The 27,973-nt window shown below is 41.5% G+C and overlaps 1 protein-coding gene across 3 annotated transcripts; it reads left to right on the top strand.

Moving 5' to 3' along the window:
* The first annotated feature begins 2,519 nt into the window (after positions 1-2,519).
* LOC149834503 (BTB/POZ domain and ankyrin repeat-containing protein NPR1-like) lies at positions 2,520-10,254 on the top strand. Of its 3 annotated transcripts, none has more exons than XM_090011441.1 (5): positions 2,523-3,074; positions 3,469-4,366; positions 6,383-7,133; positions 8,551-8,745; positions 9,743-10,254. In XM_090011441.1, the coding sequence occupies exons 2-5, from the start codon at positions 3,791-3,793 to the stop codon at positions 9,991-9,993; spliced, it is 1,773 nt and encodes a 590-aa protein (XP_089867567.1). In that variant the 5' UTR covers positions 2,523-3,074; positions 3,469-3,790; the 3' UTR covers positions 9,994-10,254. The 3 variants fall into 3 exon arrangements, with proteins under 3 accessions (XP_089867569.1, XP_089867567.1, XP_089867568.1); XM_090011442.1 differs by having other exon boundaries at positions 3,463-4,366; XM_090011443.1 differs by lacking the exon at positions 8,551-8,745 and having other exon boundaries at positions 2,520-4,366.
* The last annotated feature ends 17,719 nt before the right edge of the window (positions 10,255-27,973 follow it).

The following is a 27,973-nucleotide window of genomic DNA, read 5'->3' as shown; positions in this document are numbered from 1 at the left end:
AAGTAATAAATACGAAAGCAAAAGTCTGGGCGCAAAACGCGACGACACACAGAAACGGGAAATGTGAAAGCAAAGGACAAGGATCGTGAAACCGCGTCCTTGAGCAAAAGGCAATAAGTAGTAAATACGAAAACAAAAGCTTGGGCGCAAAGCGCGACGACAAATAGAAACAGGAAATGCGAAAGCAAAAGACAATGATCGTGAAACCGCGTCCTTGAATTAAAAGTGTACTTATATACGTATATATACATAAATATGTAATTAAGTCATTTCAATCTTTAATTATTTAAGCTCGGTTTAATTATTTAAGTCCTTGTGCAACTTCCCCCACCTTGGGATATTGTAAGGAAGAAGTCGTCTACGAGCGTAGGTGATCGTTGGTTTAGTTCGCGGGGCGTGAATGAGCTCTATTGCGTAAACTGCAAAAGATATGACTTTTTAGAGGGCATATAAACGAGCAAAGGTAGAGAGGAGACTCAGCTTCTCTGCAATACAAGGCAGGGATCAAAGGTCCCTGCCGACTAGAAACAGAACGGGGTAGGGTTCAATGACCCATGTCGCCAAAGGAGACAGGTGCAGGGGCCATCAGCCCCTGCCAGATTTTTAAAAAGAGGGACAGGGGCCTTCAGCCCCTGCCAGACAGATAAGACAGGGGGCAGGGGCCATCGGCCCCTGCTAGGTTTTTCAAAAAGGGAGGCAGGAGTCGAATGCTCCTGCTTAGTTTTAAAGGAAGGGCAGGGGCTATCGGCCCCTACCAAAAAGAGAAGGGCAAGGGTCGATGGCCCCTGCCGAAAAAGTAAAAAGGGCAGGGAGCCGATGGCCCTTTCCGGGAAAATGAGCAGAGAGAGAGAGAGTGTAGGGGCCAAAGGCCCCCTGCGGCTTTCAAAAGAGGAGGCAGGGCCAATGGCCCCTGTCGTTCATGGAGAAAAAGGGTAGGGGCCATCGGCCCCTACTGGACTTTGAAAAGAAGAGGGACAGGGGTCGATGGTCCCTGCCAGAAAGTAAACAAAGAGAAAGAGAGTCACAGGGGCCTTTGGCCCCTGTCTACCGTTATCGAGAGAGTAGACAGCGAGAGGGAGGGGACTCACCTGAGGCTGTCAGAGAGAAGGGAGGTCACCAGGGAGGTGGAAGATCATCGGGTGGTGGTTGCCGAGATGGGAGCTCATCGAAGAGGAGGAATGTCACCGGCGGGGCTCGTCGGAGAGAGTGAGGGAACGAGGGAGAGATGGAGTCAGGGAGGGAGAGCAGAGACAGAGGGGGAGAGACGAGAAACGAGAGAGAGAGAGAGAGAGAGTCAGGGGATCAAGGGAGAGGCTCGTAAGCCCTCCCCTCTCGCCCTTTTATAAGGGGAGGCGCACATAGGGCCCGCCCCCTATGTCGTCAGCGATCCCCAATTAACTTCAAGGTTGCACCATTTAAGCCTCGAAACCACCATAGTTGCGAGAGCGAGAGTGGTGGAGGCCGAAGCACATTCCATGAGGTCGAAACCATGGAATTCTATGTGGAGAATGCAACAGAGAAAAAAGCATGTGCGATGGCAATACAAAAAATGAAAGATGGCAAAGCGAAATGACATAAATAGGAAGTGCAACAACAAAAGATAAAGATCGCGAAACCGCGTCCTTGAGCAAAAGACATTAAGTAGTAAATACGAAAGCAAAAGTCTGAGCGCAAAACGCGACGACACACAGAAACTAGAAATGTGAAAGCAAAGGACAATGATCGTGAAACCGCGTCCTTGAGCAAAAGACAATAAGTAGTAAATACGAAAACAAAAGCTTGGGCGCAAAGCGCGACGACAAATAGAAACAGGAAATGCGAAAGCAAAAGACAAGGATTGTGAAACCGCGTCCTTGAATTAAAAATGTACTTATATACGTATATATACATAAATATGTAATTAAGTCATTTCAATCTTTAATTATTTAAGCTCGGTTTAATTATTTAAGTCCTTGTGCAACTTCCTCTACCTTGGGATATTGCAAAGAATAAGTCGTCTACGAGCGTAGGTGATCGTTGGTTTAGTTCGCGGGGCATGAATAGACTCTATTTCGTAAACTGCAAAAGATATGACTTTTTAGAGAGCATATAAACGAGCCAAGGTAAAGAATCAAAACACTAGTTGCAACCTCCCCCACTTAAAATTAGGTACAGAAAACCTGCTTTGTTTTTTCAAACACAACCAAGTCACAATCAAATTCACCTTTTTTTTTAATGCAAAGGAAGGAGATAGGAACGTTCCCACAAGCCTCTTGACTTTTAGAGAGAGAGAGAGATGGGGGACAGCATCATCAATCGTGAGAGAGAGAGAAATGGGGACGACAGCATCATCAATCATCCACCAGCTCTCTCGTGCTTTCTCACCTCAGCCCCTGAAGATACCGTGACGTTACCAAACACGTCACCAGCGCATCATCACCACCCCCCTCTCACCTCAACGACACCAAACCATACGTGTGCGCCTGTGCCCCCCTGACCCCATCCCCTCCCCCCCCTCGCGATGTTTATTGAATAAAATATTGAAAATATTGCAGACTCGGTGTTGATTTCGTACAAGAACATGCACACACACGCAACAAATTAAAAATTATTGCTTCCGTTCAATCCATTGCCGTGGCTACGAGTTCGCCTTTATATCCTTTTTCTTCTCTCTCCCAACCTTTTCAAACCCTACGATTTGACCCTAGATCAACGGACCAAGTCCTTTTCCTTCCTTTATTTTTATTTTTTATTTGTTTTTCGTTGTGTTCATACTTCCCAACAATTAGATCTGAGGATGGTTTTGGACTGTGAATATAGAGGCCGTCCTTGGTCCTTTTGGTCTTCTCTTTTGTAAAGTCGTGAGATATTTTCTTTCTTCTGATTGGATAAGTTGGTGGTTTCTTTCACCCTTACTGTCTGAATGAAATGTTTTTTTCCACCTTGAAAAAAAAAGTATTTGATGACCTTTCCTGGATTTTTATGTGAGAATTCCTGATTTTGTGAGGTGGATATGTTGGGAATCTTGATGGGTGCGCGTTCCTTCCCTTTTGTGTTTTTGGGTTGTGGATGTTGAGAATTGGCGCAGAAAAGAGGTGGGTTTTGCTGAAATCTGAATTCTAAGAAATTTTGGTTTTAATTTTTGTTTTGGTATGTAATTGATTCTTGTTTGGTGGGGGGTTTCTTCTATTTTTGTGTTTTATGCATTTGATTTTGATTTTAGTAATGATTTTTTAAAATTAGCAACACGAAAAGGCAAAGAAAGAGGTACAGAATCCTGATATCAGGACTTCTTTTGGGCCCTTTTCTCTGCAAAGTGTCTTAGGAACAGTTTGCTGATTACTTGTTTTTTTTTTGGCTGCGATTGTTGGATTATAAGAAAGAGGCGAGTTTAGTTCAGATTCTGTTTTTCAGAATTTTTTTTGCTTGTAATCGTTCTGGGTTTTCAGTTTGATCATGTTATGGTTATTGACGTATAAGCAGAACCAGGGTATTTATCCAGAGATTCAAGGCCTTTTGATCTTGAGTTTAGTTGTATAGCAGCACCAACAAATGATTTTTCGGCCGCAGCTTCATCGTTCCGGATCGGACTCGATCTGTACCAAGTTTAAATTTATTGCTGATTGGTTTCTATGATTTGGGTTGCTCGATTGTGATCAATGAGCCAGAGTTGCTTGTTCTTTCCATATGTTTTTGCTGTGAATTGACTTGATCTGCATGAGCTTCGATCAATCGAGGCCTATGTTACACTTAATTGGAAGTAGAAGCTTCTTGGTCTATAATTTATAGAAAAGAATTAAGGCTTCTACAGATGGATGATATAGCAGAGCCAGCGAGTCCTTTGAATTTTGCTTCATCGTCCTACGTGTCCAATGGCAGTGGTAGCTATAGCGTGTCGATGTCCAGTAGCTCCGAGCAGGGAATCCACTCAAACCCTCGTTTTCTGACTGCCAATATGGAAGCCATCAGTTTGTTCCGGCTTAGCTCCAATTTGGAACAGCTCTTGCTGGATACAGAATTCAATTGCAGTGATGTTGAGATAATTGTTGAAGGAATCCCTGTTGGTGCCCACAGATGTATTTTGGCCTCGCGAAGCCCGTTCTTTCATCGCCGTTTCTCTCAAGGGAATTCTTCGTCCCGGAAAGAAGGGAAGCTGAAATATGATATTAAGGAATTGGTCCCTAGCGGCAACGTGGGGCATAATGCCTTTATGATCTTCTTGAATTATTTGTATACTGGCAAGCTGAAGCCATCTCCTGTGGAGGTTTCCACCTGTGTGGATGCTGCCTGCAACCATGATTCTTGCCGTCCTGCTATTGATTCTGCAGTGGAGCTGATGTATGCATCGTCTACCTTTGAGATAAAGGAGATGGTTTCACTATGGCAGGTTGCTAATCTTCTCTAATGGTGCTGTTTCTTTTGCTTTCCTTGAAATGTTTTTGTATTTCGGTTTCCAATTTATGCTTGGTGATGGAACTAATATAGCTGCTATGGTAAGTATAACACTTGAATTCACTGGGTCACTCAAAATAGTTTTGTGTATCATTGAATTTCAGACCATTAACTAATATACGGTAAAATATACCATGGGCAAAGTTCTTTTGGATTATCTTCTATTGGTCATCGTTGTTCTAGGAAATTATCAAGAAGTGATAGCATTTCAGAATAGGTATTAGGGTTTGCATCTGCGTGATTATTCTGGTGGAGAAGAATAAGGAGAAGAAGGAGAAGAGTGAAGGTTGTAGTAAATGGGCATATGCATGTATAATAGAAATGGATATGGAATTGCGAGTTGTTTGGGGTTTAAGTTTCCTGCTGAACCATTAGATCACCATGTTGTGGTTGTGGTTTTCCCTTATCATTTGTTTTCTGGGTTGCCTGATAGCTGAGGTGTCTCCTGTGCTTCCAGTTGGATTCGCTTCTCAGTTTTGTTTATAATTTTGTATGTTCAAAATGGTTGATTGTCCCTTGTATGGAGGTCCAACTGGGCTTATAAAAGTTAGATGTGATCATTAAATGCTTACCAAAAGCTAGGCATATTTACTTGTTAGAAAATATATCTTTAAAATGGTATTCGTTTATATTTGCACATACAGTATATGTTTTGTTATACAACATAATAAAGAAGATGTATAGAGTTTCTGTCAAATTCTCACATAAAAAATAATGTTCTTGTGGTACTTAGGTGGGTTTGCATGAGGAACTCAAGGATTCAATTGTTATAGTCCTTTTCTTTTCTTTTCTCTTCTTTCTTTAATTTAGTATGTTTGATAAATTTTTAAGTATAAGTTGGCTCAAGCTCAAAGTGCCAAAGATGAAAATAACTGTACTATGTTTATGCGAAGTTTGGGCCAGATTGAAGCTTTAACAACCAGACTCTAGCTTTTGGCTCGGTGAGTATCAAACCAAGCTTGAAGAGCCCATGCTTGTGCTTGGCATAACTTGTTTATACGTCTAGACATTTCACTAGTGCCAAAAAGAAAAAAACAAGGATCCTTATTGTAAGTGAAGCAGAATCCCTACAATTACTGAGTCCTGTTTCTGGCAATTTAATGTCTCCTCACAATAAAAAAACACACATGGAAAGAAGGCTTCCAAAAATTGTCATATTTATCACTTTAATGTACAATTTACACTGCTCTAAAGCAAATAATGTAAAAGCTGGTATTATGGTTGCGAAAATTAATAAGTAAATAGAAAAATATATGCTTTTCAGATCCCATGTAGTTACTCTGAGATGCGTGTTTCTATGTAGTTCCGTTTGCTGAAGTGATTAGTAGGTAGTCAATGCTAATTCCTCTTCCCCCTTCCAAGAAGCTTGAATGTGGTCTCCCCTTCTTTAAAATTTACTTGTATCTGATGCATTTCCAAAGCCATTGATTGACTGATTTCACAGATTTTCTTCCTGTGCTTCCTTGAATTGCTTTTATAGCAATTTTCTGCATGGCAGAAAACTACTAATGTTGTTGTGGGGCTTGGTAAATCTTATACTGTGATATTCAAAATGTTTATAGGCTCAAGCATGGACATTCTAAAAAAAATTCAGAACACAAAAGTGAAGTTAATTTTACTCAGTCTCTTTGTAGATATATGTTCTGGATACCTTGTATTATGCTGCCAAATACCATCATGCATTTTGTGTTCCATGACCGAAACACGAATTCTTCCATAAAGAGTATTTTACTTTTTTCTATCTCAAATCCTCTTCACATGTTGCAGTTTCATGTTGTGAGCTCAAGTCACTTTTTTTGGGTTCATTGCTATATATGTTAGTTTTAGTTGCTATATAACAATAAGCTAATGCATTACTGGCTAAGCATTGCTGTTTTTCACCTGCCTTCCGTTACCTGTTTCTTCTTTTCTTTATGGTTACAATGTTCAATGGAAGTTTTATTATGTGCAGAGGCACCTATTCAACTTTGTTGAAAAAGCATTAATTGAGGATGTCATACCTATTCTTTGTGTTGCTTGCTCCTGCAAACTGGGCCTTCTACTCACTAAATGTATACAGCGGGTTGCACAATCTGATCTTGACCGGGTATCAATTGAAAAGGAGCTTCCATGTGAAGCAGCTGATGAGATCACATCACTCCGTCACAAGCTTCAGCCAGGAGGACCTGATGCTCCTACTGTGGACCATGTTCGAGAGAAAAATATTAGGAGAATCCACAAGGCATTGGATTCTGATGATGTCGAATTGGTGAGACTTCTCTTAAAAGAAGGAAATATCACTCTGGACGATGCACTTGCCCTTCACTATGCAGCAGCTTACTGTGACTCTAAGATTGTTGCTGAGTTGCTGGAACTCAAGCTTGCTGATGTTAATTTGAGAAACAGCAGAGGATATTCAGTGATACATGTGGCAGCAATGCGTCGGGAACCTGCTATTTTAGTGTCGCTGCTTACGAAGGGTGCTTGTGCATCAGCAATCACAACGGATGGCAGGAGCGCAGTCCAGATATGTCAGAGGCTCACTAGGGCAAAGGACTATTATGCACGAATTGAGCAGGGAATGGAGTCAAATAAAAACCGGATATGCATTGACATTCTTGGGCGAGAGGAGGGACGAAGCCCACTTGTAGGTGATTCGACTGTCTCCTTGATGGAAATGACTGAAGATTTCCACATGAGGCTGCTCCATTTGGAGAACAGAGGTGAGTTTTGGCAGATTTTCTCTGTATGCTGAAATATGTGTATATTATGTATATGCAGGGTAATTGAATTTATGGCTAAACTGTTATTTATTTTTAACTGGGTAAATATTTGATACTAAAGGTACGGAACTATTGAAATGAAAACCAAAGGTGAAAGCTGTATAATTGCAATCTGGCCATGTAGAAGTCTTCAACATGGTTTGTTTACCAAGGATTGGACCTTAGATTGTGTTTTCCTGACGTAGAAACAATAAATTTTGGGTCATGAATTTTTTGTGCATTGTGGGCTGTTTATTTTTTAAGTTCTTGAAAAACTTGTTTACACATCATAATCACATGATTAAAGATTCATTTCCTAGTAACAAACCATGTAGATCACATCTGTAAGGTTCAATCTAAAAAGAACGAAAAAATTGTGAAAAGGAGATGATTTCTACTCAATAGTTCCATATCTTCATTATACCAAATATTTACCCTTTTTAAGTAGTCGCTTATATAAATGCTTCATATGGATGTTGCTGAAGTTTGGGCTGTTATGAAAAAGGTGCAGACAATCCATGAATCTTTGACATGATGCTCGAGCCCGTACATGTTTTAGCTTGATTTTCACAAAGTTGTGACAAGTATAAGCCAAGCTTTAGGGAACTTTATTCAATTTATAGAAAACAAAGTGCAAATAAAGTGCAACTGCCATCTATTTTAACGACGGGAACCCTCAACATGAAACATTATATATATATATATATATATATATATATATATATATATATATATATATATATATATATATATATATATATATATATATAAATTGTGGTGGTTATGGCTGACAGATTGGATAATGCTGCTTTAACCAATCATATGTTGAGTTTGCAGTTTCATTTTGAGATAATGGCAGTGTGTTCTGTTGTGTCATACTCTTATTGAACAAGCTTTGGCTAGCCATGTGTAATCATGTCAAGATTTTTTCTCATAATCATGTCAAGATTTTTTCTCGTTTTAAGTTTAATCTCCTTATCTTCATGGGAGCATGAAAATGCTGGATTCATAGTTTGGTTGTGTGGGTATAACATGTCACCACCCATTTTTAAATAAACTCTACTTTGCCTGATTACTTGATCGTGCAAGAATGCTCCTCAAGAAACCTAACATTTCAACCTGAGAATTTGCTTTTTTCTTTTATAACCTAATTGAATCTTATTTAATATCATCGTCTCCTTTTCTTTTTCTGGATAGTCTATTCGCATGCTTGTTGTAAGAGAAATATCTCTATATTGCATCTTTTACTCTGTCATCATGAAATTTGGGGGAAGCTTTGTGCTCTTTTACCAGTTATACCATTTTGAGATTGTTGTATGAGTCATGGCCTCTGTCCAACCTACTGTGGATTTCTAATTGCTGCTGTTATGCACGCCAGTTGCATTTGCAAGGCTGTTCTTTCCTGCTGAGGCTAAGCTGGCCATGGAAATAGCACAAACAGAGACCACATCAGAATTTGCTGGTCTTTCTGCCACCAAAAGACCTGCAAATTTGAGGCAAGTTGACCTGAATGAGACTCCTTCAATGACGGACAAAAAGCTCCATTCTAGAATGAATGCTCTGCTAAAAACTGGTATGTTCACCCTTCTTGTTGAGTGGTTAAATAGGAAAAAAATTGTTTAATAAGCATGTTACATCAATTTTAATGTTGATGATGCAAGATCTTTTTTCTGTTAGGGGTTAGGGGAGAGCAGGGTGTATGGTAATGGATGGGTATAGCTCTCATCCTTCTTCTGAGATGCCTTATTGCCCTCTACCACTATGACTATGTTAGCCTTTTATTGTTGGAAGAGAAATTCATGTTATGTCATCTGGTTAAACTTGCCTTTATTTTTCTCAAATAGTAACCTCACCTTGCTAACTAAGGGTATCACTATGGAACTTACTAAGGGTAACTAGGGGTGGCAGTTGAACCAGGTACCTGATGGCAGATCGGATACCTGGCCTGAAAAGAACCGGGTAGCCTGAGCCCGACCCAAACGGATAATAATTGGCCTGGGTATGTCCGTCCTGTTGGGTCCTCACTAGCCCTATTCAGGCCGTTCAGCCCTGCCCGATGGCGACCCCTTGGTAACTGTTTTTACTTGATCATGGGCCATTTCTGATAGTTATTCTCATCCCCGGCACATCCAATCTTCTGTTTTGTTTTTTGAGCAGTTAGCATGTTGGGGACTCGTTCGATATATGTTGGCTCTGTAGGAGGTTTCTCATACTACTACTGCCCCCTGTGATTGTACCTAAATGAGAAGGGCGGAATCTAGTGCAGTTTCATTAGAAAATAAATGTAGATTATAACAACGTTGTAGCCCATTTCTGGATTGCGTTCCAATCATGATTGGTGATTTAGTGTATTGAAATTATAGAATATGCAGGGTCAGTTGATGTCTTTGAATTGACTGTTTTGTTTCATACTGTGTATTCATGTTAACTCATGACAGGTCATTTTATGTGATAGATTTATGTGCATAACATCTTTCCTACTGTTGATTCTTGTCTGAGTCACACCCCTTACCAACTTTAATTTCTTTTTTTTGTGTCCTTCGATATATCCGCTGTGAATATTCTCACAGTTGAGCTGGGTAGGCGATATTTTCCACATTGCTCCCAAGTTTTGGACAAATTCGTGGAGGACGACTTGCCGGACCGATTTTACCTCGAGAAGGGCACACCAGATGAGCAGAGGATAAAACGTCAGCGTTTTAACGAGCTCAAGGATGATGTCTTGAAGGCTTTCAACAAAGACAAGGCAGGGTCCGGATTGTCTTCTTCTTCCTCCTCTTCATCCATGAAGGATCGTATGAAACGAGGTATGAGAAAATAGCCTGCCAGCATCATTTTGTTGTATGATTAGAAGAAAGAAACGCAGAGACCTGTACACCTTCTCCAGGAGCATGTATTTCTAGTACCAAATACTTCGGCAAACTTCCTAATTGCAGAGGGTTGAAATTGATCAATTGTAACCATATATTTGGAATCATAGTTCTCAATCATCTCCTGTTGTACATATCAAGCGTGGCGCTTTTTGTGTACAAAACATAATCTAGAAATAATCCTGCAGTTTGAGTCACCTTAGTTCTTGAAAGTATTTGTACATCTTGGCACAGCTGCCTGTTTTGTTTAGACATGGAAAACACCGGTATTTTTTTTGCAGGAAGGAGTTGTTTACCACTAGGTAGGTCCCTCCTTTGCTAAGGCCAAGGCTTCCCACCTTGCAGTTCAAAAACAGGAGTTTGTATACTCATTTAGCACAAATACTAGAAAATGGAGCCTACAACTTTTGCTACGATGCCTACAACTGACTTCTGCAAAGCGAAGTGAAATTGGATGCACAAAAGAGTACTCGCAGTCCCAAGGCTGAAATGTTCTATGTCGATGAGGTTGCTTTCAAACTGTGTTGTAGATGTTATTTTTTTCTAGTCAAGCTAGGGTAGCCCCTGTGGTATTCGAACCCGAGACCCCTCAGTTATGATATTGTGAATAATGGATTAGTGCAACATGGCCAGGTTCAAGAGCTTCAACCTTTACACATGGAAAACAATACAGTTCTCCTATGGATGAGCCATCCATGCAGAGCATCCAATATTAAGCATGGGATTCCATGATTTATGACCTTTTTTTTTTTTGCCATGCTTCTTATTGATGTCTGGAGCTCTGTGTGTAGAATGTTAAAAGACTTCACATTATATGCAGGCGACCTGCCTGATAGCCATCCATCAGTGTATTTCTCAAGATCGTGTCCATATCAAGAAATGTCGAGATATATGGTTACCAGTTAGGGAGCTGCATAACGTCAATTAAAATATGCTCTATATTGCTGCTTTCCAACTGAACTGTGAGCCTGAGCTTAGGTTTGAATTCGGCCATTTAAGCATGGTCTTGACCCCATATTCTGTTGGCTCTGAGAAATGGATCTATATGAATCTCATCCATTGGTCACAGGAACTTCATTATTGGAGTCGATGTGTTGGTAGCTTGCTCACAACAAAGCATTCTAGTAGCTAGGTCTAATTTGCACTAAATAATTCTAGAAGAAAACAAAAACCAAAAGAATGGGAATTGGGAAATGATATTACATCAAAAGACATTTCTCACGCCAAAATGTAAAGATTTCAAGTGTTCTGAAGAGAGCATTAAGATTTTAATCATTCTGATTAAGAAAGCATTACATTATGTTCTAAATTCGAGTTCTTTTCTAGTAGTGATCTAGCCTTTCTTTTGTTGGGTTCGGATTAAGTCCATCCTCATTCGGGTGGTTCAGCTCTCGAGTCGTCTCGTGTAGAGAATCAATCATGTACTTTGACTTACGGTGCTCTAAATTCTGTCTATGTTTTCAAATAATTGGTCTATTCATCTTTAACACTAAAGTCTTTTTCTTTTTAGAGGGACATAGCGTTGGGGCCGAGTCGATGCCTAGGTTCGGCTCTGATACCACTGTAGGATCATCCTGAAGTGCTCATCAGTAACAGGCAGAACGTAAAGAGAGAGGGTTTTGATAGTTCATGGCCTGCTTCAGGGGAGCTTGTTTTCACTGTCAATGTTGGATTATCCTTATCGTCAGTTATTTGCTCTTATAGAAAGAGCGGAGCATGAGACCATCCATGTGGGGATGCATGGCCATGCGGTTATGTAGAATAACCAACAAGAGACACATGAGAGTGAGATGTTCCTTCACATACATGGGTGTAAGAGAGAGAGAGAGAGAGAGAGAGAGAGAGAGAGAGAGAGAGAGAGAGAGAGAGAGAGAGAGATTACTCTACCACCAAAAGAGCATAAAAGAGGGATTCTTGTAAGCAAGGGAATTGTAGCTTCAAGTTTTTTTTTTTTTTTCGACAGAGAAAGCTGGGGTTAGGCAGACCCCTACCAGTTATACAACCATACCATTTGGTCTTCGAACTTGCAACGACCCAACACAAGGTGACGTGCACTAACTGCTCCTACCAGACCCGGTTGGTTGTAGCTTCAAGTTTGAGAGCTTAAGAAGAAAGCATTGTGACCTGAATTTCAGAATTTCCTGTAGTGATTCCATGGTTGTCTTTGTATTCTTTTGGATAGGTTTTCGTATGTAGGTGTGTAATTTTTTTGTTTTTGTTTTTTATGGTTTACTATTTTTATTGCATTTTATGTTCCTAGTGGAGGTTGTTGCATACAATTTGGTGTAGTTTGAGATGTATGTGATTGTGCTCACTAAGTGTTTGTTGATTTTCTCAAGAGATTCACAAAGAAGAGTACTTCAGCTACTCTGGGTTCCTTCCCAACAAGTGTCATAGGAGTATTTGTCATTAATTTTGATTGATATTTATATGAATTAAGAATACAAAATACAACACAAAAGATGATTGGTTTTAATGGAAGAAATTGACAAATATAGAAAGTTAAGATGTAAGGCCTTATATATGTGAAGGACTTGCATGCCTTCATTTAAGATAAAATTAAGATCACATCAGATGAAAATACAAAGAATCTTGATAGAAAGGACATAGTGACTATTTGACAATGGTTAGATGATGTAATATTCTGTCAAGTATCTAATGAACTTATGGCAAAGTCTATGAAAAAACCGACACGATTTGTATGAAAGGAAGACAGTGGCATATAAAATGTTTCTCATTCAACAGTTGGTGAACATGAAATTCAAAAAAGGATCTTCCGGAGCATCTTAATGAAATGCACAAGATTGTTAATCAATTGGCATTTGTGAAGATGATATTAATTAGACGATGAGTTGCAAGCAATTTTATTGCTTAATTCTCTGCCAAAAAATTATGAGATATTGACTAATGAAGATCGTGGAAGAACATCTCATAAAGAATCATACGTTGGAGAAAAGTGGAAGCCTAGACCAAATTCTAAAAGTAATATTATTTGCTGTTTTTTTTAGAGAAGGTAAAGCTAATTTTATTAATCAGAAAATCAAATCAAAGCTCAGGGCGATGAGGCATCGACCCCAGCTTAACAAGGTCAGGAAAACCAGAGAAGATAGGACGAATCCAGCTCAACAAGGTCAGGACTTACATTTCGCATGTTGTGAGTACCAATACCAATTAAGTTGTTGATTTGGATACTTTTTATCATTCTACACTATATGTGAATGTTTATTTCATACAAGCCAATATACTTTAACACTGTTTCATGCAAAGTTACCTTGCTAAATGTAAGTCTTATTTCATTTTTTTTGACGAAGAAATCCGGGGTTAGGTGGACCCTTACCAGTTTATTAAAAGCATAGTCACAGATATTGGAGATATTTTCAAAATATCATGTTATTATCGCTGTAAATTCAGTAAATGATAATATAGGTAAAACCACACTGCACACACAAAATCTTTTTTTTTTCTTCGTAAATTCAGTAAATGATAATGTTATTCGGCGAAGGCCTAATGATGCTCCAGTTAGAAGGATGGAGAAATGAGAAAATATATTAGTTAAAAGAGGTCGGGGTAGGCCTAGGAAGACATGAATGGAGATGATAGGAAAGGATATGAATGCTTTGAACCTCACCGAGGACATGGCATTGGATAGAAATGATTGGAGGATAAGGATTCATGTGGAAGACCCAGAATGATTTTCTTTTTTGGTTCATATCGCCGACCCCAATTGTTTTGGGATGAAGGCATAGTTATTGTTGTATATATATTATCAAGCTTAAAAAACACTTAAAATAATTTTTAAAGAAAATGAGCTAGCTCGTGAACGTCTCTTAACCATCTTGGGCTCGCTTAGCTCCTGTGAGCTCACGAGCTGAGCTCAAGCTGGGGTGTACCCTTAACGAGCCAAGCCCGAACTGCCCAAGCTCGGCTCATTTAAGGGCCCTACTTAAGGGGTCCAACAGGCTTATCAAGGTTGGTTAGTTATGCATGTTCCAATCTGGTTTTCTAATTTGTATACGAATTCAACCACATACTTGCCTACTCTAATCTGGTTCAAGGGGAAATCTGGAAGAAATTTGAGTCGACCTAGATGGACAGACTTTTCCCATGTCCAACTAAATTCTAATTCAGATTGACCCATCTACACCAGATCATAGAGACAAATGTTTGGAACGACAATTATTCGGCCGTGCATTTTTCATGAATACGTATTTTTTCAGGCTTTTATTGGGAAAATCATGGGAAAAAAACTTTAAAAATTATAAGACTTGGGAAAAAAATTAAAATTGAAACAAGCAAAAATGAAGAAAGTATTTTTCCTAGGATTTTGCCAATAAAAAAGTGATATTTGTCATTGATAAAAGCATTGATACTTTTAGTGTTTATTAGGGATGACAGAATACCATTTGCGATCTTTTCAGACCAAAGCAATCCTGCATGCATGGTCAGACTAGAACCTTTTCTTTTGTTTTGTTTTTTCATAAATTTAACCCCTTGGATGTGGTCTACATGGTCCTTTAGTAGGGATAAGCTTCTAAATCACTGAATTCCATAGTGTGTATAGGTTTTTCCAGTGATCTAAAAATTGACAGCCATAAATACACCAAAGCTACTTTAAAAAAACAACTTTTTTCCTCTAAAAAGCACAATCCAAAGGTCAATTCCAAATCAATCGACGACTATGGTGAACACATCTATGAGTCAGATTGAGTTAAAAACAACTTGCAACTATATAAGATCCTAGGTGTGACTCTACTAAGCTGTACTGTACCCTCTAGCAGAAAGTCAGGGTTGTGGTCCTTATCTGGCCAATCTGACCCAGCAGATTCTGCAAGGTTTGTTTGGAGTTGCATATTGGATTGAGTGGCTTTAACATAAAAACATGAATTTTTAAAAATCTTCAATTTTTTTGTGCATTGTGGACCATTGAATTTGGAAGCTCATTAAAGGCGTGCTTAGGCAAGTGAACAATCGATCTCAAACATTGATTTTCCTCGATGTTCATCAAGCTTAATGAAACATACTTAAATGTACCTTTTTGTCTAATATAAACATGTAGATATGTTTGTTTTCTATAAAAAATTATGCTTTGAATTGAATCAATTTAACACCAAGTAAACATAGAATGTAGCTGGAATTGCAGATGACAAAGCAAATGCCTACTGCATATGCTTTTTGAAGCCATTAAAGACAGCTTAGGAAATTATATGCATGTTAAATACATCTTTAGAGTCGGATTTGAAAAAAGTATAAAAATGCTTAGTTCATACAAAAGTTCATATTCTAATGTGTTATATATATATATATATATATATATATATATATATATATGAGAACCGAACAAATTAGGCCTCCTTTTCTCGTTCTGCCGCGTTAGGCTTCATAGTTTGAAGTGTTTTATGATAGATCTGAACCGTTAGATGTGTTGAGCATGCTCGATTTAGTGGGAATCAACTCTTGGATAACGTTTTTTTGATGAAACAATGTATTTTTATGAGCCAGAAAAAATTGATGTCTTCATAGCCATTGATTTTGGATCACCGCTGTATACAGGTCAGATTCTGGTGATTTAAAAGCCAGTTCCCACTAAACAAAACCTATAGATCACATCTATGTTGTTAGATGTGAGAAAAAATGCAAAAACCCATGATTTTTGAAAGGGCCTAATGCGGCAGAACGAGAAAAAGGGCAGGATAAGTGCATTACCCTAATGTTTTAGTAATGGTGTCATTACATATAAATGCCTCTAGATCTCCCTTGCACGTGTTGTTTTGATCCAATCCAACCCCATGGATGGATTCAGCATGTTAAAAATAGTGGAAACAAACTCTTGGATCATGTTTTTTCGATGAAAAAACATGATTTTGTGACCCGGAAAAAATATCACACATTGTAAATTGTTGATTTTTGAAGCCTTATAAAACCCTGCCTGTGTCATAGTTGAATTATTCAAGAGCTGATTCCCATTAAGTGAAACATGTAGATCACATCTGTAAGGATAGTTTCATGAAAAACAATCAAAAAAATGAAAAAATAAATAAATAAAGGCATTTGTAGGTAATGGGAACAGTCATATATAGGGATTGGTTGGTCAATGTTTGCTTTTAAGATAAATATATGGTTGCTAAAACATGCAATTGCTACATTCTTTCCTCGCAAAGATGGTAACATGTATAGGGATTGGATAGGCATCTCATTAATTGATACAGTCCTTTCTGCCCGTGTTGGGTTGCTCAATGCATCCAACTTGAAAGTTATCCAATCCACCCCCTTTCCTTCCATTTCAATTTTGACCAATGCCTTCCTCAACAATGTATTACGTTAGCCTAAATGAGAATCAATTAGGCCATTTTTCATGCAGCGGTGTGGCACGCTTAGCATGCAGCTTTGCTGACCATCCATCTCAACATTTCTTGAGATGGATAATGCACCACTCTCGAGAAATGCCTAGATGGATGGTTGTCAGGCAGGACCACCATGCAGCGATGCTGCATATAATGTGAAGTCATACACAATCACCAAAAAGATGGATTTTTTTTTCACGAAGAACGGGGAGTTAAGTCACTTTCTCGATGATATTAACCCATGGCTCACCCTGTCACGGGCCTATTTCCTTCAATGAGCCAGCGCGGCGCGACGGTCCTTCACACCGCCGCAAGCCTACTTGTCAGCTCGCTTGCCGATCGCGGAAGCTTGTAATCAGAGAGCAAGAGAGAATAGAGGGAGGAAAATTGCAATCACAAGAAGCAATCACAACGAGGGTAAACAAACGAAAGCTCAACGCATTTACTTCATTCACAATTTTGCCCGCAGGCTATTACAGTTCAAGTATACGGGTTGCCCCTTCGGGGTATTGATTCACCTGAACCGAGCAGCTTACATCAGACTCAACAAAAGCAAAACAGACTCTAAGCGTAATTGTACACTGTAAGTCGCAAGGGAACATGCTCTCCCCTTCAAATCATGTGTCGTCCTTGGCGCCATCTGTTTCGTGGTAAGCCCTGACTTCAACCGGGTAGCGGCTGTTCATTCGAAATGCAGGCTCCCACGTTGGTTTCGTTGTTTCCTCCCATTGTACCAAGTATTTCTTCGTTTGCCCTAAGTAGTTGACCTTATGGTGAAGGATCTGACTGAGGTGCTTCTCGGCCCATTGTGTTGTCGGGGCCCTCTGCATTATGGGAGCACGTTGTGGCACACTGCGTTCTAGGTCTCCATCATCTCGATGGAACTGCTTGAGGTTGCACACGTGGAACACCGGGTGCACCTTGAAGTTTGGGGAAAACTCCAGCTTGCTCACCTTCTTTGTGATGGTGAAGGGTCCCTCATACTTTCTGAGTAGTTCGCGGTGCCGCCCGCGGAAGATGCCTGTGCGACCAGGATATAACTTTACCAACACTTGGTCCCCAACTTGGAACCCTGCGGGCCGACGGTGTTTGTCCGCCCACTTCTTCATTCTCTTTGCCGCTTTGTGTAAGAATGCCTTTGTCAACTCATTTTGCTCGTGTCAGTCGCGAACAAACTGATAGGCGAAGGATGACCTTCCCTTTTCTTGTGAAGCAAGAGTGTGCGGGGTCAGTGGTTGCTGCCCCGTGGCTATCTCAAACGGACTGTGGCCTGAAGACTCGCTCTTCTGCAGATTATAACAAAACTGTACCATATCAAGGAGCTTCACCCAATTTTTCTGATTGGCACTAACAAAGTGCCTAAGGTACCGCTCCAGTATCCCGTTGATGCGCTCTGTCTACCCATTTGTCTGCGGATGGAAGCTTGTTGAAAACAGCAACTCAGAGCCAAGTAGCCGAAAGACTTCACGCCAGAATTTGCCCATGAAGCGAGCATCGCGATCACTCACAATGCTCTTTGGTATGCCCCAGTGCTTCACCACATGCTTTACGAACAACTCTGCAGTCTTCTCTGCAGGGCACTCCTTGGAAGCTGGGATGAATGTGGCATACTTTGAGAAACGATCCACCACAACCAAAATAGAACTGAGGCCCTCTACCTTTGGCAGACTAACAATGAAGTCCATGGAGATGCTATCCCAAGGACGTTCTAAAATTGGTAGAGGCTCAAGGAGACTGGCAGTCTTCTGGTTTGTCCCCTTATCTTGCTGGCAGATGAGGCATGTTCGCACATACCCCTCAACATTGTCTCTCATCTGCGGCCAATAGTAGCCGCGCTCAAGGAGTGCTAAGGTCCGCTCCTGATCAGGATGGCCGACCCATAGTGTATCATGGCACTCCTTGAGAAGCTCTCGGCGAAGGCTTCTCCACCGTGGCACAAAGATGCGTCCCCCTTATGTTACGAGGAGGCCATCCTGTAGCCAAAATCGCCGAGTCTTCCCCTGCCTACGCCAGAGAAACAAGGTGTTGTGCGGTCAGATCCTGCTGCGTACCTTCGCGGATGCGGCTCAGCAATGCACCCTCCAAATGCACTTCAGAAGACTCCGCGCGCGCAACTGCCAGTTCATCCCTACGACTCAGAGGATCTGCCACAACATTGGTCTTTCAAACCTTGTACTCCAAAGCAAAGTCAAACTCAGCCAAAAACATCTTCATTGAGCTTATTTAGGCGTCAACTTCTTCTGTGTCTGAAAATAGCTTGTGGCCACATTGTCCGTCTTGACAACGAACTCGACACCCAAAAGGTAGTGCCTTCAGGTTCTGAGGCAATACACAATGGCGGTCATCTCACATTCATGCACTGTGTAACGCCTCTCTGCATCCTTCAGCTTGCGACTCTCATATGCGATCGGATGACCATCTTGCATAATAACTCCGCCAATGGCAAAGTCTGAGGCATCAGTGTGGACTTCAAAAGGTCTTGAATGATCAGGCAGTCGCAGCATTGGCTCCCTCACTAAGGCTTTCTTCAAGCCATCGAAGGCATCTTGGCACGCTCCTGTCCAGAGCCATACCCGATTCTTCTTTAACAAATCTATGAGGGGCGCAACAATGAGGGAATAACCTTCGATGAAATGCCGATAATAGTTTGCCAAACCGAGAAATGACTGCAATTCTGGCACTTTGCTTGGCGGAACCCATTCCTGGATGGCCCTTATCTTCTGCCCATCCATACGCAGCACACCACGTCCCACAACGTGGCCAAGGAAGCTGATCTCTTCTTGTCCGAAGAGACACTTCTCTCGTTTGACGCAGAGGTCATTCTCCTTCAGCACTTGAAACACTATTCGCAAGTGCTCGACATGTTCTTCCATGTTGCTGTTGTAGATCACGATATCATCCAGGTAGACTACCACAAACTTGTCTAAGTAAGGGTAGAAGATATGGTTCATTAAAGTCGTGAACGTGGCTGGAGCATTTGCCAACCCAAATGACATTACTAGAAATTCGTAAGCACCATAGCGGGTGACGCAAGTTGTTTTTGGCTCATCACTTTCGGCAATCCTCACCTACCAGTAACCCGATCGCAGATCTAGCTTGGAAAAGATACGGGCACTGCCTAGCTGATCGAACAAGTCCGCTATCAATGGCAATGGGTACTTGTTCTTCACCGTGACCTTGTTCAAAGCACGGTAATCCACACATAATCGTTTAAAGACATCATGTTTCATCTGAAAACGGACCGGGGCACCAAATGGGGCTTTTGATAGACGAACAATGCCTGCATCCAACATCTCGTCTAGCTGCCTGCACAGCTCCTTCAACTCAACTGGCCCCATACGGTACGGAACCATTGCAAGAGGCTTCACTCCCGCGGTCAACTCAATCTTGTGGTCGACCTCACGTCTTGGTGGAAGACGCTTTGGCAATTCCGGGGGCATCACCCCCCGAAACTCCTCCAATAGTGAGGCTAGGGTCGGCGGCACTGCTGCTTTTACCTTCCCTTCATCTGCACGCACTGCAACTAAGAATGTCTGCTCCCCATGCTTGACACCCTTCTTCAGTTACATTGCCGATAACACGGAAGACTTGCCTTTCTGCGTAAGGCATTGCACTGTGTGTGACAGGTCTGGCCACATGATCGTCAATGTATTAAACTTTGGTAGCATCACAACATTCTGGCTTCGCAGAAACTCCATACTCAGAATCACCTTGAAATCGTTCAGGGGCACCACAGAGAAGTTGGCTTTGCCGACCCAACTCCCCACTTGAGTAGCCACATCTCTTGTTTCGCCAAGGATGAGCTTGGTCTCAGAGTTTACTATTTTGATAGTCCTCTGCTTTGGCCCAGTTTTCAAGCCCAACCGCTCTGCCGCTTCCCGCGAGACAAAGTTGTGTGTGGCCCCCGAGTCTACCATTGCTGAGATAGACTTTTCATTCATAATGACTTCTACGTACATAAGTTCCTTACTGACCTGCATGTTCTTAGCTGTGCAACTTCTAGCTACGTTAATTGATCGCATGACCCTCATCCTTGGTTGCATGGTCTCAGTGTCACTGCATTCAGTATATCGCTGCATTCTTCTTGTGCAGCATTGGCTTGCCCGTCGTCCTTTACAAGGCGCTTTGGGCACTGCCTGACGATATGTCTATCGCCGCAGAACCAATATGTCACAACCGCACCTTTGTTGTTGTTGTTATGCTTTGTGAAGTTCTGTTTCTTTTCGGATTGATGGTGTGTCGACGCCTCACCTTTATCATTGCGTTGCTCATCCTTCTTGCCTCCGTAGTCAGGCTTCTTCCCAACTTTGGTTGATGGGGTGAAAGGCTTGCGTTGAGTGTCAACTAAGCGCTCTACCACCACATATGCATCTTCCAAAATATGAGGGTTGCTCCTTTCTACTTTAGACTGTGCTCATGGTTGAAGTCCCACAATAAACCAATTGAGCATGTCGTCTTCTGGCATGTTAGGTATCTCCAGCATAAGCTTCTGGAATGTTCTGATATAGTCTTGCAATGAACCAGTATGTTTGAGCTCACAAACCATCCGGTAAGCCTGTCTCTGCGCATTTCTTGGCATGAAGTAGTTGCGCAACTCTACTTTGAAGTCATCAAAGGTGTCTATCACACATTGACCCCTCTCCATGTCATTGCGCTTCTGCCTTCACCAAGCGATAGCATCACCATCAAGTAAGGCCGTTGCAGCCTTAATCCTTAGATCTTCAAGGGTCACATTCTGGATATCCAAGTAGTCTTCTACTTGAAACAAGAACTTCTCAATAGCCTTGTTGTCACGAGAACCATTGAATTTTGCGGGTCTTGGCACATCAATCATTGATGGCCTCTCACCATTTATGTCATTTAAGGTCACCGTCCACTGCAACGTACGGTTCTTCAACTGAAGCTCCCCTACTTCAGTCTGCAAGTCGGCCACTGTAGTCGTCAACGAAGTGACCTGCCCCATTAATAAGGTTACATGCTCTTGCAGGCTCGCCACCACATCATTCAGTCCATTGAATGATTCACATGCACGTGAAATCGCTTCCTCATGCGAAGTCACCTCTTCCATCAGCTTGTTTACAGTTGCAGCCAGCTCTTCTTGGCCCCGAGGTGAACCCATCTCCTCAGCTTCAGCAACTGCCTTGCCTTTGGTGTTATGCAAGTTTTGATAAGGCGCCACGATGTCTTGCTCACAAATCGCAGCCTGTCGGCGTGTCTGTCGACACCGACTCTGGAGTCCCTTCCCCAGCACAAGAACCTGGCTCTGATACCACTTGTCACAGGCCTATTTCCTTCAATGGGCCAGCGCGGCGCGACGGTCCTTCCCACTGCCGCAAGCTTACTTGTCAGCTCGCTTGCCGATCGCGAAAGCTTGTAATCAGAGTGCAAGAGAGCAAGAGAGAATAGAGGGAGAGAAATTACAATCACAATGAGGGTGAACAAAAGAAAGCTCAATGCATTTACTTCATTCACAATTTTGCCTGCAGGATATTACAGTTCAAGTATACGGGCTGCCCCTTCGGGGTATTCATTCACCTAAACCGGACAGCTTACATCAGACTCAACAAAATCAAAACAGACTCTAAGCGCAACTGTACACTGTAAGTCGCAAGGGAACACACCTCTTGCCCTTAAGAAGTTGCCTTGTTTTGGAATAAGTGAGGGCATAATGCTCTGCCCTTTATTATATGCAAGGGCATGACACCCATGGGAAAGGAACATTGACCACCCATCTATAGAGGTGGCAATCGGGTTGGGTCGGCGGGTTGACATACCTCAACACGAACCCGGCCTGTTTATTAAATGGGTCGGTTGTAGCAAACACGAACCCGATCCATTTATTAAACGGGTAACCCAACACGACACGGTTAACCCGTTTAATAAACAGGTCGGGTCGGGTAAAAGGGTTGGCGGGTTATAAGCGGGCGGGTTGGAGGGTCGGGTTCGGGTAAACGGGTTGGAGGGTCGGGTTCAAGTAAACGGGTAAATGGGTTGGCGGCCAGGTCGGGGTCGGGTAAACAGGTTGGCGGGTTATAAGCGGGCGGGTTGGAGGGTCGGGTTCGGGTAAACGGGTTGGTGGGTCGGGTTCAAGTAAACGGGTAAACGGGGTGGCGGCCAGGTCGGGGTCGGGTAAACAGGTTGGCGGGTCGGGTTCAGGTAAACGGGTTGACCCGCCCGCCTAACCTGTTTATTAAATGGGTCAGCTAGGTTGGCGGGTTGGCATACCCCTAACACGAATCCGACCCATTTAATAAACGAGTTAGGCGGGTCAATCCGTTTACGATACGAACCCGGCTAAGAAGTGGGTTGGCGGGTTGGGTTGGTAGGTCGTGTCAGATTTTGCCACCCCTACCCATCTAGCAGCCAAGCCTCCTTCAGACTATGCCAAACCCGGTGAGGCTAAGAAGATGAAGCTTTGCTTAATAAGATCTTGGTTTACCATAGCTGATGACTAATTGTTGGAGAGAGAGAGAGAGCATTCATCATTCAACATTACCAAAATACATCCAACAAAATATTGGATAAGAGAGAAACATAGGAATAAGACAACCACAATCTAGATGGTGACTGTGCACAGTTTAGAGTACAAGCAGATCAAACCTCCCTCTCTACTATGTAATTTAAGAGCCAGATACACATCAGACATGACCCGTTGGCGAAGCTTTCTGAAATCGAATTTGATGCCCCTGAAGAAGATGTCATTTTTTTCAGTACAGATCACCCACCATGCTGAAAACAGCCATACCCACCACAATAATCTCCATTTTTTTGTGTGTCGTAAAATCATGGGACCAAGCAAGAGGTCTCAAATAACGGAACTCAGACGAGTTTGAACAGATGATGCACCCCAAGTTTGAAAAAATAAGTCTAGAACGATCGGGCAAAGCCAAAATAGGTGAGTCATGTCCTCTACTGCCTTCTCGCAAAGAACACGCATGCTGGGAAATTGAATCCCCTGTTTCCTGATATTAATCTGGGTTTGAATATGATCCAGAGCCATAAGCCACGCCAAAGCTTTTGCCCTTGAAGCGGGCCACTTACCCCACATATAATCATTGGGAAACCAGTCCATCCCGAATGACAACAAGGAATGGTAAACTTGCTTAATGGAGAACCTATCTCCGCTCGCCATAGCCCAGTGAAGCCATGGGTGGCCATGGACAAGCCTAAGATCCCTGCCACTGAAAGACCAAAGTGTCTTCCACCACTCCAGCCAGAGGGACGAATGACACACTGAATTGGACGTCGAAAGAAGAGAGTCAAGTAGACTACCATATTTTTGCCTAACAAACGTAGCCCAAGGAGATTAAGATGTGGAAGCTACCCAAGCTCACTTCAAGACTAAAATGATGCTCCTCTTTCTCAGAGCCGGAATCTCCAAGCTGCCTTGCTGCTTCGACAGAATGATCTGTTGCCAAGAAACAAGCGGGTACTTTTTGTGAGACACATTCCTAGACCAAAGGAAGTGTGAAAGCAAACAATTAATCGTTTGTTCTACTGTCGTCGGTATAATGGACATGCTCATATGAAACTCTGGTAATCGGGTCAAAACATGATGAATTAGCGTCAATCATCCCGCAAAAGATAAATATAGGGCCTTCCAAGACTGCAATCTCCATTGCACCTGCTCTATAGTAGACATCCAAGATGAAGTTTCCGCCGGCTGCAGTGAGTGCAACAATAGACCCAAGAAATTGAAAGGAAGGTCAGATATTGGGCAGTTGAAGATCCTTGTGGCAGCCGATTGGAGAAGAGGGTCAGCAGTGAGTAACACTACAAGAAAATAGGTGATTAGCGACAAAATTTAGCGACGGAATTATTTTGTCGCTAATTAGCGACAGATTAACGAGAGAAATACATCTGTCGCTATAATCAATGAAATTTACGAAAATAGCGACATAATATATTCCCTCGCAAAATCCGTTGCTAATTAGCGACGAATTTTGCGAGGGAATATTTTATCGTAATGGATACACCATTTAGCAACATCTTTTGCGATGAAAAATATTTTGTCTCTATTTAGCGACGGCATTGGCGACGGAATATATTTCGTCGCCATTTTCATTTTTGATTTACGGTGACTTAGCGACGAAATTAATCTGTCGCTAAATGCCGCATAACCCCTAATCCCAACCCTCTTTTTCTTTTCTTCTTTCACTGCCCTGTCCTTCCCATCGCCCTCTTCCTCCTGCCGCCCTATTCATCCCGTCAGCCTCTCTTCGGCCCCCCACCGTCCACCGTTCGCCGGTTGCTGATCCCTGTCAGCCTTTCGCCGTCGCACGGAGACGCTCAGGTAATTTCCGTTTTCCTGCAGGGGGTCGACTCCCTGCAGTTCCGGCAGGGCGTCGACCCCCTGCGGTTCTGATAGGGGGTCGACCCCCTGCGGTTCCTCCTCTGCGTTTTTCGGCAAGGAGTCGACCCCCTACATTTTTCAGCAGGGGGTCGACCCCATGTGTTTCGGTAGGTCATTGGGTGTTGGGCTTCTCAAGGCCTATGCAAGATGTTTTTATTTGCCTCATTTTTTTTTTCGGCAGGTGGTGACTTCATTTTAAAACAGTGTTTTTTGCAGATTTCTCAACGGAACCCGCTTGTGCTCAGTCACCCGTGGTAAGTAAGTGACAAAAACAATGCAAATCGGGTAAATACCCATGGTGAGTAAGTGATGCAAGTGCATCACATGTTATTTAATTTATTGGATGTAACACTTTATTGTTCACACACTCACTTAGTTGTTCATATCTAGGGCTACTTTGTTGGAGTTCAGAGATCATGTTGAACATGATTTTAATGTATCAGAATAGAAGTGTTCTTATTTTTTGAGTACAGATTCCATGCTAGGCATGGTAGTAGTTAGTGGAATAATAGAGTGTGCTTGCTGTAGGTACATGTTTGACATTTGTTTGATATGAATGATTTCGATGTATTGCAATGTTTAATGTAATTGTATCCATGCTTTCATGTAGTTACTTTCAATTTGATTATGGCTTTCATGTGAAATTGCATAATGAAAGCATGTTTCAAATGAATGTATCGTGCCATTAATAGTTTGCACATGAAAATATTAAGTTATCAATGCATGCATCATAATTCTTGTTATTGTATGACATCATATATTGCATGATAAATTTGATATTTTCTTCATCATAGCATTTTGATGGTTCTCTTTTAACTGGTTAGGTTATTATTCATAATATCATATAATAAAATGACTGCAAACCGTGAATGGATGTATCGTAGGATAGTGAACAATGAGTTATCGCATGAATATATGGATGGTGTTAAAAGTTGTATTGAATTTGCAACGACAAGTGTCAGTACAGTGGATCCCACAGGTCGGATTAGGTGTCTCTGCAAGATTTGTAAGAATAATCGATTTGTAGAACCTCATGGCGTTAGACATCACCTATACAGGAACGGTTTTGTGAGTGATTATCAGAATTAGACGTTTCATTGAAAAGAACTTAGAAACAATTTTGATGCACGGGTGAATATGGTGCACGATAATCCATATATGAATTTGATATTTGATGTTGCAGGAACAAAACTGGGTTTTGCTATGAGTCCTAATGATGTAAGAACTGCAGTAGATGAAGAATCACCAAACAATACAGCTAGTAGATTTTATGATTTACTTAGAGATGTTGATGAGCCACTTTGGAATGGTTGCGAGAGTCATACTATCTTGTCTGCAGTTCTTCAACTAATGAATTTGAAGTTCGAGTATAATTTGAGTCATTCATGTTTTGACCGTTTGTGCAAGATTGTGAAGAGTATGTTGCCCAAAGATGAGAAATTACCACAAAATTTTTATCGTGCAAAAGTTATGGTCAACGCTCTAGGTATGAGGTATAAAAAGATTGATGCTCGTCCAAATCACTACATGTTGTATTTCAAGGATCAGGAAAACAACATATCATGTCCGTCATGTGGGCATCCTCGGTTCAAGCCAATTACAAGAGACAATGGTAGCACGAGATCAAAGAAAGTTTCATACAAGTCGCTCCGCTACTTTCCTATCACTCTTAGATTGCAATGATTGTATATGTATTCAAGGACAGCTAAACACATGAGATGACATGAAAATAAAGTTCGACACGATGAAAAAAAGATCACGCATCCTGTTGACGCTGAAGCTTGGAAGCACTTTGATCGTACTCATCAGAACTTCGCAATGGAAGTGCGAAATGTTAGACTCGGTCTATGTACAGATGGATTTAATCCATTTGGGGGTAGATCAACTTCATACTCATGTTGGCCAGTATTTGTAACTCCATGCAACCTTCCACCAGGCTTGTATATGAAACGTCCAAATCTTTTCTTGTCTTTGTTGATCTCTGGTGTGACCTCACCTGGCCAAAATCTTGATGTATATTTAAGGTCATTGATTGATGAACTAAAAGTATTGTGGGATGACGGTGTTACCACGTATGATGCCCACAAAAAACAAAATTTTAATATGAAGGTCGTTGTTCTATGGACAATCAGTGACTTCCCTGCATATGGTATGTTATTTGGTTGGAGCACACATGGGAGGTTGACATGTCCGTACTGCATGGAGAATTCCAAAGCTTTTAGATTGACGCATGGAAGGAAGCCTTGCTGGTTTGAGTGTCATCATCAATTTCTACCCAGCGACCATCTGTTTCGATGACAAAGGAATGCGTTTAGAGCAGGCACAATTGAAATGGAAGGTTCATCCACAAGATTATCTGGCATAGAGATTTTAAGAAGATTGTGATACTTTCCAGATGTATTAACAGATGCCTGCAGTCCAACACCCTTCTGTGGATTTAGAAAGGATCACAATTGGACAAAGAAATATATTTTTTGAGAACTATCATATTGGCCGACCCTATTGATATGACGTAATTTGGATATGATGCATGGGGAGAAAAATGTTTTTGATAATGTGTTTAATACAGTAATGAATGTTAAAGGGAAAATGAAGGATAATTTGAAGGCCCGTATGGATTTAAAAGTAATATGTAAAATACCAGAATTGGAACTCAAAGAGTATAATGGCAAAGTACTGAAACCTAAGGCAAAGTACGTGCTTGGACCTGATCAAATAAAGCATGTATGTCAATGGTTGAGACAATTGAGATTTTCAGATGGATATGTCTCTAACATTGCTTGAGCTGTGAAGATTGATGATGAACAGTTATATGGGTTGAAGAGCCATGGTTGTCATGTCATTATGCAACGATTGATACCCCTAGCATTCTATGATATGTTAGACAAACTTATATGGGGGGTATTGTCTGAGTTGAGTGAATTTTTTAGAACATTGTGCACATCAAAAGTCGTAGTATCTGATGTAAATAATCTCGAGGACTCTGTCATCACCACTGTTTGTCTGCTAGAAAAGATTTTTCCGCCATCATTTTTTGATGTTATGGAACATTTGATTATACATTTGTCATATGAACTAAGGGTTGGTGGCCCTGTGCAATATCGATGGATGTACCCATTTGAAAGGTATATGTTTTTGTATATTTGTCTCTTTAATGACAGATATTTCAAATTTGAAATGTATATTTTAGACAGATGTATGTTTGACCTCAAGAAAAAGGTTCGTGATAAAGCAAGA

Source organism: Nuphar pumila, chromosome 6, assembly GCF_984573655.1.
Source record: "Nuphar pumila chromosome 6, dmNupPumi1.hap1.1, whole genome shotgun sequence".
NCBI classification, from domain to species: Eukaryota; Viridiplantae; Streptophyta; class Magnoliopsida; order Nymphaeales; family Nymphaeaceae; genus Nuphar; species Nuphar pumila.
Note: the sequence above shows the minus strand (reverse complement) of the source record. Positions and strands in the feature narration are given on the sequence as shown.